Consider the following 13,559-nt stretch of genomic DNA (forward strand, 5'->3'; position numbering starts at 1 on the left):
CTTCTGTTAACCTGACTTTCAAGTAAAAACCTTTACTGAGATAAAAAGCTAAAGTACTGAAGCAAAACAGGTCAAGTAGGCTGACAGCAGACGGAGCATAAGCATTTTGAGTAGGTGATTCCCAAGTAAAGACAGGGTTTTTTCCAAGTTATTTTCACCCTTGTTTTCTAAAATGCAGTCAGTATGAACCAACAGAAGAAAGTTTTATTCACAGAGACTATTTCAGAATAAAGAATTCTCAGCAGGCATTTAAGAACAGGGATATGACAAGGTAGCATACAACCAAAATAAGTTCACTGCACAATGCACAGGGCTTCATGAACACTGCAGCAGGGAAAACAAGAGGTGAACCAATAAAGCAAAGCTATGCTTGTGATGCTAAACATGGAGCACAGCTAGAAAATAAAAAAAAATAAAAAAAAAACATTGCCTCCTGCCTTAAATGTCTTCTCAGGTGTCCTTCTATTTACATCTGCAGAAGCTATACACCTTCCACACTATATAAGTAGCAAGTATTAGACTATCTACTCACAGGTTTATATTTTCCTCCTATTGTCAGGCTGTTCTCTTAACTAACTACTTTTGATAATTACAGAAAAGACTGCTTTCTCTTTTAAATTCCCTCTACTTAATTTTCAAGGGAACAGTGGGGAATTGGGGGAGTGAAAGTCAAACACACACTTTTCTTCATAGCAAAAGCCAGTGGATATCATTAGCTGACTGCATACCCACTAGGTATCTGCCACTTTTCATCCGCTTCCTTAACAAAAATGTGTAGCACCATGCCTTGTATGCCTTGTCAACTGTTACTAGAATTAAACAACAGATATCCTCTACTTCTGTTTGAATGATTAAACTGGGGCAGAAAACAGAATTGAGGCTAGGGTGAAGGGAGTGAAGGAAAGGAGAGGTCTTGGAGCATACACAGCTTTTTGTAGTGCTTGCCTCAAGAATAGACCTTGGCCTTACACAGTCACAGAGAAAAAGGCAGAGTTTGAAACCAAAAGACTAAACCACCTTGCTTTCATAACCATGGTACAGTGGAGGTAAGTAACAAAACATACATTGAGCTAGCCTGCCTCCAACTGTACTCTGTGGTGGATTGTACCAGTTGAATTAATACGTTCCATGTAACTAATCGACATTATACATTTTGCTGTCAGTACACTATAACAAGGCACATTTATTCTTCACAGAAACAGCAAACATTTTGCCAGAATGGAAAAATATGCATCTACAGGTTATAGTGTTAGTTAATATTGAGTGATTAAATACTTAAACATTTTATTTGCATTGCGAGAATAGCTGGCAAACGGAGTTCCTATTGGCTGCAATGCAAAAGTAGTATATAAAAAGTTTAATAATTGCTCCTCAAAACACATTCCCACTTAAACGTTCCAAAGCTTAACACTGAACAGAATGTTCATCCCAAAAGAATTCAGGAAAATAAATGCTCTCTATTAACTTTTCAAAGTTATGTCACATTAGGGAACACATGTCAACAGTACAGGAATAACTAAGTGTAACTGACAGATACAAAGAGAAGTGGGTTGTCCTGCAAAAAAAAAAAACAAAAAAAACAAAAACCAAAAATCAGCTACAAATATAATGTACTTTGAAAGCTGTTACAGTTCAACAGATAGAAACAGAGGGCAATCTGGGATACTAGCATAATTAAGGTTCCTAAGAGTTGATGAATTTCCTTCCATACAGAGTTCATTATCATTTTATAAAGGTGCATTTGTCAGCCTAGATTCACTAACGCAAAAAGATAGGATATGGCCAAAAACATGGCAATTAGCTTATTTTAGATAATTTTCCAATTCTATAATGACAATTCTTTAGATAGGAAGCCATTAAGCTAAACAAAGCAGCAAGCATCTCTCTCCAGCAGTATTTGAGATATGACTCTATTGTAGTAGCTCTTATTAATTCACTACTGCATTATCATGTAGATATGCAAAAAATAAGAATATTATCATATGCCACTTTTAATTGGTTCTGAAGCAGAAATCAAGTTAGAACCATAACCTGACCAGAAACGTACTACTTGTCGCACAGATAACAAAATTTGCAACCAAAATAAGGAACTGTGTTTCCATTAGAAGCTCGAGGGCCGTAAAGATGCTCAGAGGGCTGAAGAACCTCTCCTAGGAGAACAGGCTGAGAGAGTTGGGCTTGTTCAGCCTAAAGAGAAGGCTCAGGGGAGACCTTACAGAAGACTTCCAGTACCTAAAGGGGCCTACAAGAAATCCGGAGAGGGACTTTTTACAAGGGCATGTAGGGATAGGACACGGCTTTTATCTGACAGATAGGAGATTTAGATTAGATACAAGGAAGAAATTCTTCCCTGTGAGGGTGGCAAGACACTGGAACAGGTTTTCCAAAGAAGCTGTGGCTGCCCCATCCATAGAGGTGTTCAAGGCTAGGCTGGGAGAGACCTTAAGCAGCCTGGTCGAGTGGAGGGTGTCCCTGCCCACAGCAGGTGGTTGGAACTAGATGAGCTTTAAGGTCCTTTCCAACCCAAACTATTCTATGGTTCTATGATAATTCAGAAGGTCTCCTAAAACAAACTGTAAAGTGAGATGCAAGAGCCTTGCCCAAATCCAAACTCTGCTCTCACATGAATGTTGGAGGACATTAGCTGCTAGGTAGGTATGACTGAGACATTTAAGAGTAACTCATGCCACAGTATAAAATACATTAAAAGCAGCCATTTAAAACCCACAAAGCTTAAGCACTTCAACAGTGCATTCACTCTATTCAGCCTTCAGAAAGAAAACCATCTGGTGAGATGTCTTGGCAGCTACAGGTTTTATCTCACAAACCAGGAGCACATGAATAGCAAATATAAGCTTCCTTTTCTTATTTGGCTGTAAAATTTGCACAGGCACATCTCTCCGCTATATGGGATTTTCAGAGACCAGCACTGATACCTTCTTAAAACAAAGCAACTGTACATGTAATAAAGACTTCCTGAAGTATCTCCTTATTTTCCAAATCCAAGATCTATTTTCCAATTCTCAGATTTTCTGCCATTAAAAAAAATAAAACAAATAAATCTGAACAGCCAAAAGCTGAAAAAATAACTTTGTGAAAAAGCACAGCTTAAGAATTATCAAATTAAAAACATACCAGAACATACCACAGCCACCCCCAGCTTTTCCAATCATTTTTTCCTCACCTATTCAATATTGGAAGAGAGGGTGAAAAATCATAATAAATAAACTCTGTAAACATTCAACTATTAAAGCACTATGCTGAATCTTCATGTGATTATTTCCCCTTTTGAGATGAAAGGGGGGTCATGAATGATGACCAGTGACTGCATTGTTTCACGATTTTAAGAGAATGGCAAGATTTGTTCCAATACAAGTAAACCTCTAAAAAACCACCACGAGACATGTGAAAAGACTATTTTATTCCCTGAAACAACTCAAAATAGACTTGAGCTGGCCAGCTGGTGTTTTGAAGTAGTTCAGTACATACCATGCATTCGCTTTGCTTCCTTCAGTATACTGACTCGAATATAAAGATTGAAAGATACTGATTAATGAAAATGTAAAAAGAAAACAACAATCACTTATTCAGGATTGTGTTAACATACACAAACTGCTTTGTACAGTAACTGCTGTTGAAAAAGAGCTTCTCAGAATATTAAGTTGTTTCCTATACTCAAGAGCAAGAGCTTCTAGTCATCAACTCTTATGCAAAGACATGCGAGACCTTACTACCTAGTTACTCCTACCATAGTCACTTACATATGTATACAAATAAGTCTAAAATTCTAAGTTAACTAATTTTTAATAGCTATGACTAGATACAGAAAGAGCCACTGAAGATCCATAGCTTCCATCTTTCTTCGCCAACAGAATCCCAAATTGAACACTCTTTTCAAATCACTGTGTTCCTATGTGAGCAGAGGAACATCTCATTATCCCTTTTCTGTTAACAGAGCACTACTTTTACACACAGATTTGACAGGTGTGCTTGTGTGCAGCAGTAGAGAAACAGATTCAGAGTCGTCGCTAACCATGGTTCAAACTGCCTCCACTTCTGTCAGATTAGCAACTGGTGAAGTTATTTAAAAAAAATTATTTAAAACCAAATCCCTCTACCGACATTTTAATGAATTGCATCTCAACAACTGGAGTTCACTCATTCTTCCGTTAAAAGTCAGGCACTGACTAACCATAAACCGGAGTACACAAATAGGTTTTTTAAAAGAATTTCAAGGCTAGCTGTCCAAGAACCAGAAAAGAACAAAACAATAGTTTAAAAGCATTAAAAAGAGCTAACAAAATTGAAGACGTGGGAAGACTAGGAGAGGTGATGAAAAACAGGATAACAATTCGCCTGGAGAACTGACTGTGAATTCTGAAATAACAGATAATACAAATTTGCATCTAATCTGTTGACTGACATTCAGAAAAGGAGAAACTATTAACTTAAAAAAATCTGTTCACAGTCTAGACAGTAACAGTGAACATAAACCATTTTTCTGTATCCTTTAGAAGCAGCTCAGGACTTGCTTCCTTCACTTTGTACCAACTTCTGCCGACATCTTCTTGCTGGCACTACATACAGAACAGCAGTTCAAAGTTTTTATGCTTTCAGAATAAAATCTTTAATATTAAAGCTGAAGCCAAAAAGCAGTTAAAGACAAAATGTATCTGATTGTATAATTATCCCCAATGTAACATTATTTTTTTTAAAAATTCCGGTGGGAAGTCTATTTCACCTTAAAAACCCATAGCCTGCATCAGGGAGATGCCATCTTGCTCCAAACTTCAGGAATACAAATAAATCCTTCCCTCCTAAAACCATGTAGCTACTGGAAAAACAAAACACATTAAATTATTAAAAAGCACATCCTTCCCAAACACAATAAAAAAAAACAACACAAAACAAAGTAGAAGCCCACTAACTTTTCAAGAGTACTCATGTTTGTGTGTGTGTCTGATGTCTGCCTTTATTCTTCTGCTTCTCAGAGCAGCAACACATGCAGACGTACATGTTTATGTGCCTCTGCTTTGAGAGCTAGCAGGACTAAGAAATAGACATAAATAAGTTTCTCTCTCTACACGTATTAAAGTCATAAATAAGAACTGTACCAAAGTATCACAATAGTTACCAGACCTCTCTTAGACATAGTGAACATAATTTCAGTTTCTTAAGGTTAGATCTGTGTATTTCATTAAAACATACATACACAACATGTAACTGAAGCTCTGAAAATTTATGTTACTTAAGTACTTCATGAGTGAAATGACCAAGACCAGACAAAATAGAGCATTTATGTAGCTGAAATGCAGCATGCTCCATGCATGCAACAGGCTCCTTTAGAACTGGACTAAGTTTAATCACAAAAAGTCTTCAATTCTTATGAATTGCCTTTTTGTCTCACCAGGAAGCAATGCATACTTCAGTACGTACTAAAAAAGTTATTTTTGCAAACAAAACCCCACCTACTGGAACACAAAAATCTGCAGAAGTACATGCAACTTGACGCAAATATATCAATTTTAAGAAGGAAAGCTTGGTGCTTTAGCTTTGCCTGGAATGTTACGTACCAAGGTAAATGCATACGCATGGTGGCAAGAGGAAACTTGAGGGATTTACTGCCTGAATAGGAACCCAAATTTTACAGAGTTACACCTGAGCATTTTTTCCAATAATTTCAAACAAAATGGGGTTAACATAATAGGAACAACAGTCACTTTTACTTTACCATTCTTCAGCTGCTGGAACCTAAGCAGCAGAAATTTCTTTTTTGAATTTCAACTTCAAGGAAGTCTTTAGGTTAGAATTGTATTAAAATTCCCAATATAAACCACACTTCATGCTTCTAGCTCCAATATGCAAATCCTCTGCCCCTCTCTAAATGATTACCACACCATTCTCACACCCACCATAGTGAAGCCGTATCACAGCTTGGCTTAATGCAAAATTAAGAGTTAAGTCTCTCCCGTATCTTACACTTGGAATAAGAGAACACCAAGAGGTCAAGTAAAGACCTTTTATAAAGAAGTTCTCAGTTTTATTTTATCCTGTCCAGCTTCAAAAGCACTCAAAGCTAACTGGTACAGACTTACCTATTTTCATGTCAACCCTATAAATGTTATTTATAGGCTTAATTATATTTCCAGTATATAACATGACAGATACTTCTCACTTCAGTTTCCCTTAGTAACCACAAATGTGAAAAGCTGACTGCAGCATAGTTTGAGGGTCATTTCAAGAACAGAACAGGCAGAGAAAGGCTCCATTTTCAGATACTGCTGCAGAAACAGATCTGTGCAGTGAAAGGTATAGATCTACAAAAATCCTTAGAACACCAGAAGGTCAGTATCGAGCCATAGCTCCCCCCCAACTTCATTCTGTTATTTCTCCTGATATCAACAGTTTATTAATAATGCTGAAAGCAGGGAACTTCCATATGATTTTATAATGTTATTTACTGTTTCTAACTAGTTACCTAAAAGTGAATGCTCAGACCGATTAGCTTGTTTTTCAAAGAAAAACCAAAACCAAACAAACCCCCCCAAAAACAAAAAACCAAACCCAAACATTACTTAGCTACTATTAGCTAATTTCCAATTTAATACCTGTCAAAATAAGCTATTAGATACACATAATTCTAAGCTTAAAAGGTAATGCAAATTATTGTTTTGCTTATATTTTGTAATGAAACTAAGTCTGCACTTGCTATGCAACGACATTCTAACAATAAAGCAGTAACTTACAGAATATTCAATAGTCCCTCTAGGTTTTTGAAAAGACATTCGCCGCCCATCTTTCTTGTCTGGGGTCTTCTTCTGGCCAGTGTCTGAAAAAAATTGAGGCAACGTGCGTGTTAAATTCATTTTACTCTCTCAGTACTGTCACAGGCTGCTGACTACAGCCCCGTGGGCAGACATCTAATTCACCAGTTAAACAGCTTGCTCCCGGTGACTCTGTCTAACAGACAACCGGCTGCTGTAATAGGAACTTCATTCCTCTGCAATGCTTTAAGAATTTGACCAATACCAACCACTGATAACTAGGAATCAACTAACTGCTCTCCAGGAAGCTACTAATGAAGGAAGACTAAATAGGAGATTGACCCCATCAGGCAAGCAACGTTCCTGGAACTACTGGGTTTAATAGATGCTGTATCACACCCATCCTGCTTTCATCTAGAAGGGAGGTGATCTAGAGTTCCTGTATATTTGATCTAGTCAGTGCAGATTTTTTGTCACTGCTTGGTAAGTACACAGCATTTAAAGCTTTTGTATAAAACAACACTAGTGTTTAACTTCAGAGTTATCCTGGCCATAGCAAATACATACAGCCTGTATATACACAATATAGATTCTAAATAAATAAACATCACAAGAACTGTTCTTTTTACTGGGGCATTGTATTTTGATGATTTCCATTTCACAAGCCTGAACCATACTACCTTTTTATACTAATTGGCTTGATATTTATGATAATGCAACAGTGTACTTACATGATTCGACATAAAGCCTTTAATTTTACATCTCTAGAAAAAAGTGGGGGTTTTAACATCCATTTATATACACACATTAATTTTTGAAACTAATCTCTTAAATTATGCCTGTCACAAAGACTCCACCTCAAATAGTTAAATACCTGCTATTAAGGAGCCCAGAACATTTACATGAGATATGCTTTCATGCCACAATGGGATTAGTTATACTCCCATTATGATACACTCAAATTTTTGTTAACCATAACTGAATATATTTAGTCAAATATTTCAAAACAAATTAACAGAACAAACAAACCTTACAAAACAGACAAATACTTGCATGAATTTCATATACCCGCTCCCAAAGTTCTTCATGAACAGTTGAAACTATCAAGATACAGGGTAGGGTGGGTGACAGAACAAACCAAAACCAGGCAAAAAACCCCAAACAAATTATATAGGAAGTTCTGCAGTGCCAAGAAAGAGGGAGAGAAGCATCTTACAACTGCTACAACAGGGCAATCTGCAGAGGACAGCAATAAAAGTGATTTATAGCAGACTCAACGTAATTGTCTCCTGGGGTATTTTTAAGGGAATAAATATTGGACTAATTCTACTTTTTTTATATCTTGAAAAAAGTCTGATGGAGAATGTCCCGATACCTACAAGATAAAAAATCATCTATAGATTATATTACTTATAGTAATACAGCTATGAATGACAGCCAAGACTGTAAACCTACTTCAAAAAATTTCCAGAAATTCTGAATACCGAGGCACTGTAACTCTGCCTCCTGTCTTCATTCAAAACATTAAAAGCTATTTCGTCCCTTATTTACTAATTGCAGCTTTTAAAAAGTTACATAAATGAAACCTTAATTTCTGTTTATATTAGTAGCTTTTAACAGCACAAGTAACATCGCTAGAGGAAATTAAGCCAACTCAGTAATGAACAGCATCACTCTAAGCTTGTGTGTAGACTTAACAGTAGCCAACATTCTCCTCTTCCAGGTCAAATATTTTGCTGCTGAAGTCTGACTTTGCAACAACAGATGCCTCTCCCCAGGAAGCTACTGAAAAACTGAAACAACTGCTTCACTGTAGCTCTTCCAAAATTTTCAGCCCATACCAAAGCTTTGCTAGTAGCCTAATCATTTACTTGCAACAACAGTCTGGTTCACATACTCCTAACCAAAAGTCTAAGAACACAGATGAAGACAGACAGCCCAGAATTCCATATATGCCTTAATTATATATGGAACATCCCTACTGTAAAACAAGCATCTTCCCCGGCTGCTGGCCTGGCCCACGCCCCTCAGATAGATACAGAGAAGCCCTATACTACAAATGTATATACATGCTTGTCCTGGGTTCAGCAGTAGCAGTCATGTTTTTTTCCTTTGTGTTAACTGGTGCAGTGCTGTGTTTTGACTTCTAGCTTGAGAACAGTGTTGGTGAAGCCGATGTTTTCAGTTGTTGCTAAGTGATGTTTACCCTGAGCAAGGACTTTGTGAGGCTCATGCTCTGCCAGGGAGGAGGGGAAGCTGTGAGGAAGCAGAGACGGGGCGCCTGACCCGGGCTAGCTGGGGAGGTATTCCATACCACAGCACATCACAGCCTGGGGTGGGGGGTAACTGGGAGTTACCCGGAAGGACAGGGGCTTCCGGGTGGAACTCGCTTTCTTGGCCGGTGGTATCATATTCTCTTCCCTGGTTATTTTCCCTTATCATTGTTTTAGCTGATAGTAGCGGTGGTGATTTGTTGCTGGACTGTTCTTGTCTCAACCCGTAGGAGTTGCACTCTCTCGATCCTCCTCCCCGTTCCTCCGGGAGCGGGGAAGGGGAGAGCCCCGGTGGGGGGGGGGGGGGGGGCAGCCCTCGATTGCTCTCAGCCCGGCACCACTCACTGGGAGTGAGTGAATAAGTTGCCTGACTGGGTTTAAACCACGACAGTTCTTTTGGGCGCCCAACGTGGGGCACGAGGGGTTGAGATAAGAACAGATCTGACTGGATTGATAGTCACTCGTCACAATGCTGATTTATTGGCTCTCAAGGTTGTTCCTCTTGATCTCACAGTTTCAGTATATCATATCTTACTTCCATCCGGTATTTGCTGTATTAGTGTCTTTCGAGTGTGGGGCTTGGGCTAAGGTTTTTGTCCCATTGTACTTTATGGTAATGACTTGTAATACAATAGAATCATTGATCATGAAACTGATCTGGCTTATGTTCCCAGTGTGGTCACCACCTTTATACTTTGGGAGGTATATAATAGAAGTGCTTAGCAATTACACATCTTTTTTCTCCTCCTCAGGTGCTCAACCTGTGAAGGAGACATCCTTTTACCCTCCTAGTCGTCCCCCCAGACCATTTACATTTGAGAGTTTTGAATTTTTTGAATGGCCTTTTAATGCTGTTGAGACTTGTTTGCTGATGGTGATGGGAATCACCATGCTAACACGCATACAGAGTGTGTTTTGCCCACTACTGATTTCAAGAGTTAAGCAGAGTCAGGTTTGGGTCTTGTCTGGGGTCAAACAACGATGTAGGAGGACCAAGAGATTTTCCCTGAGGCTGGACAGCCATGAGTGGCAGGGTGTGTGGGATAGTATGGGCAAGTATCTAGGTCAGTGGGCCCCCTCCAGTACTTTGGAATTTCACTACCGAACAACTGCAAAATCCAGAAGAATTAGTAAAACACTTAAATGAGGTGTGTGGTCATTCTGGCCATACCAGAGATGGACAAATCACGGCAACCTGCTGGGGCTTGGCCTATGCTTACAGGGCCTTGTTCAACACTATCCAGCACCTTCAAAAGGAAAAGAAGGTCGGCGGATCTGAGGGCAAAGTGACAGTCGCTACTCAAACTTTGGCTGCAATGAACTGCGCAGCTACCCCAGTGGCAAGTACAGCAGCTGCTCAAACTTCAACTGCAACAGACAGCGCGGTTACCCCAGCTCCAAGCACAGTAGCTACACCACCCCCAGCAACAAGTACAGTCGCTACTCAAACCACAGTGATAATCACTGCAGCCAAACCAGAGGACCAATTCGTACCAATATCAGTTGCCCCTGTACGCAAGAGAACAAGCAAAAAGGAGGCAAAAAGGGTGAAGCGAGATGAAGAACCAATGAATTCACCACCCGGTCCAGAATCTGATCAGGAGTCATCATCACATGACGAAGAAGAAGAAGAGGTAACTTCTCGACCTTGGACCTCAACCGAGCTGCGGAATATGCGAAAAGATTTTACCCGTCAACCAGGGGAGCACATCGTCACCTGGTTACTCCGATGCTGGGACAATGGGGCCGATGGTCACGAACTAGAAGGTACAGAAGCCAAGCAGCTGGGATCACTTGCTAGAGAAGGGGGAATTGACAAAGCAATTGCAAGAGAGAAAAAGTCCCTCAGCCTTTGGAGGAGGCTCTTGGCAGCTGTGAAAGAAAGGTTTCCGTACAAGGACGATGTTACGAGTCGTTCGGCCAAGTGGATTACTATAAACAAAGGCATCCAGTCTCTGAGGGAATCAGCCATCGTAGAGATGATCTATCACATGAACAAGTTACCTGACTGGGTTTAAACCACAACAATGCTTCATCCATATATATCCCAATGTTGTTTGTTCATTTTCTTTCCTAACTGAAATTTAAGCTTCCTTTTTCCTCTTGTTAGCTCACGTGTAAGTATCTAAAAAGTCTGCAGACAGGTGCCACTCAAGAGGTCAAGACAAGTTATCTTCTCCAGTAACTGAGCAGTAGAATAATGTCTTGCACAAATAACCACTTCTGTCTCTTATGCCAGAAATAAAAAAAGGAAGGAAAGCTGTTTGTTCTTCAGGGCAGGAGGACCTGCTGCTTTAGACTTCAGTGCACTCCAACTTCAGTAAAGTAAGAACTGGGAGAAAGGGTGGGGAAAGAAGGTCCTTGTTGAAAGCACCCTGGAGAAAAGCAGATGCCAGAGAAACTCCTACCACAAATTCCCCAGGAGATTATTAGCTGCAGTTTATTGTAGGTTGTTATTTTTATTTTTATTTAATGTTATTCCCTCCCCTACTCCCTAAGAGTAATTCCCACCCTTCCCATCAGTGCCCACTTGCATTCCTTCCCTCTGTGGTAGCATTACTTTGCCTTCAGTATATGGATATGGATTCAGGTGTTTCATAACCTGATGAAAAAAAGCCCCCCAAGTCAGGAAGAGCTGGAGGCAGGCAGGGCTGAAGCAAAAACTAGGGCTTTTGTACAATTACAAACCAGGGCTTTTGACAGTACTGGCCACAGCTGTTGAAGCCCACACCTCTGCCCACAGACAGACTGCTTGAGCTGCCAGTTCCTACAGAACACATCCATTTCACCTAACGTCTTAGAAACAAAACTAGGAAGTATTTCAACTGTGAAAATAGGTCACAGTAGTAGAGACATAAATTCAACCTTTGTTGATGGCATACTGCAAAGCCTCCAACTACTTCTCACTGAATGAGCCAGCTATTTTTGAGAGATACGTAAACACATCTTTCAGCCATCCTCATGCTCCTAGTATTCTAGGGAGCACGCGGAAATGGATACAGCATAGGAAGCAGTGGTCTGAAAAGACCTCAACACCAACAAGAATCAGTGTCATCCTTTCATTTTACTCATTTCCTGCTGGCAACTGCTGTACAAAGCCCATCTCATTAGGTCACACACAATCATTATCTCGTCTGCCAGCAGAGAATATCAAAGGCTGATGCACTCAGACCACAAGTATAAGAAAAACCTGACATCACTGAACAAGCTGCACACAGCCTCAAGAGTCACCAGTAACTTGTTGGACATGGGATCTGGGGTGCTAGGTTATCAAATGTCTAGCTGGGCTGTTTCAGAGAGGAACAAGACCACACCTTCCATAACATCAGAGTAGATGCTTTAATTCTGAACTACCATTTTGCAGGCCTGGTCCTTCACAACAATTTGAAACGCCAAGTGAAAAAGTACATAACAGATCCACAAATGACAAAAATATTTCTACTGTCTAGGATTTAAAAGACTGTAACTAGAAATACACAGAAGGCAGTGTTCAAAATGACACTGGACCAATATTTAGTCATAAAGAACACATGTAGAAATTCAAGATTAAACAACAGTAGCATAAGAATGGTTACATATAATCAGCATAATCAGAGAGGAGGATGAACTGTTCCAACATATTTATACAAGATAGGAAAAGGGGTTTTGGGAACATACAGTTTATAAATAAGGCAGCTTTGGCCTTAGCATATGTAACAGTCAGCGGCATTATTCAACAGAAATTTGAAGGCAACTGAAGTTAAATTCCAACATTTGTGGCGGAGTATCAACTATCAGCTTCTATATGGTCTTGTGCCACTGAATTTTGGTTGGCTGGAAATATTCCTGTGGCACTGCTAGTTCAAACTGACATGACAAGAGTGACATTTCTCATTTCTTAGCATGTTATCTGAGGTGAATGGTAGACCTTCATTCTTCTGTTTGCTGGTCCTTCTATAGCACATCCTGGCAATAAGAGCTGGTAAATAGAACTCAAGATTTGTACTGTGACTAACAATGCAATAATACATGCTAAGAACTGTTTAGGAGTATCTTCAAGCTCTGCACAGATCAGGAATGTATTAAATTTTCCTTTACCCTACTATTTTTCTGCATGATAAACTTAAAACTCAAAATACCTTGCAATGCTTCTCAGCTGTTGATTTTCCATTCTTTTCTATGTTAACAGCAATTACAAAGATCACTTTTTCCAGATGAATAAATTGATAAATCAAACAGGTATCCTCCAAGATAAAGCAAGTTAGCTGGAAAAGTCAACACAGTGCCAATTGCTTGTAAGTAATAACTGAGCTTAATATGATTTAGATGAGAAAAAGATTATTTATTCCCTCTTATTCCTGCAACAAGAACTGCAAGTTACGCATTAGATTTACATGCGTTAAGAAAAAGGCAGAGGCGGTAACCTTGTTAAATGCTTGTCTAGGACACAGTTTTCACAGGATCTTAAAAAAAAAAAAAACACACACACAAAAAAAACCAAAATCACACAAAAAAAACAAACCCATGCAGCACATATGGGGTA

The 13,559-nt window shown here is 39.3% G+C and overlaps 1 protein-coding gene across 9 annotated transcripts in view; it reads right to left on the reverse strand.

The window, feature by feature from the left end:
- The window catches only part of OXR1 (oxidation resistance 1), a 220,386-nt gene that overhangs the window by 48,122 nt on the left and 158,705 nt on the right, over positions 1-13,559 (reverse strand). For all 9 annotated transcript variants that reach the window (XM_061447883.1, XM_061447882.1, XM_061447886.1 and 6 more), the window contains one exon: positions 6,747-6,829. In XM_061447883.1, coding sequence (XP_061303867.1) covers positions 6,747-6,829 — 83 coding nt within the window. The remainder of the gene's footprint in view (positions 1-6,746; positions 6,830-13,559) is intronic.

The sequence above is a fragment of the Pezoporus flaviventris genome, unplaced genomic scaffold, assembly GCF_033815535.1.
Source record: "Pezoporus flaviventris isolate CSIRO_AGI_PZ_B2104156 unplaced genomic scaffold, CSIRO_AGI_Pfla_v1 ptg000007l, whole genome shotgun sequence".
In the NCBI taxonomy this organism is placed as follows: Eukaryota; Metazoa; Chordata; class Aves; order Psittaciformes; family Psittacidae; genus Pezoporus; species Pezoporus flaviventris.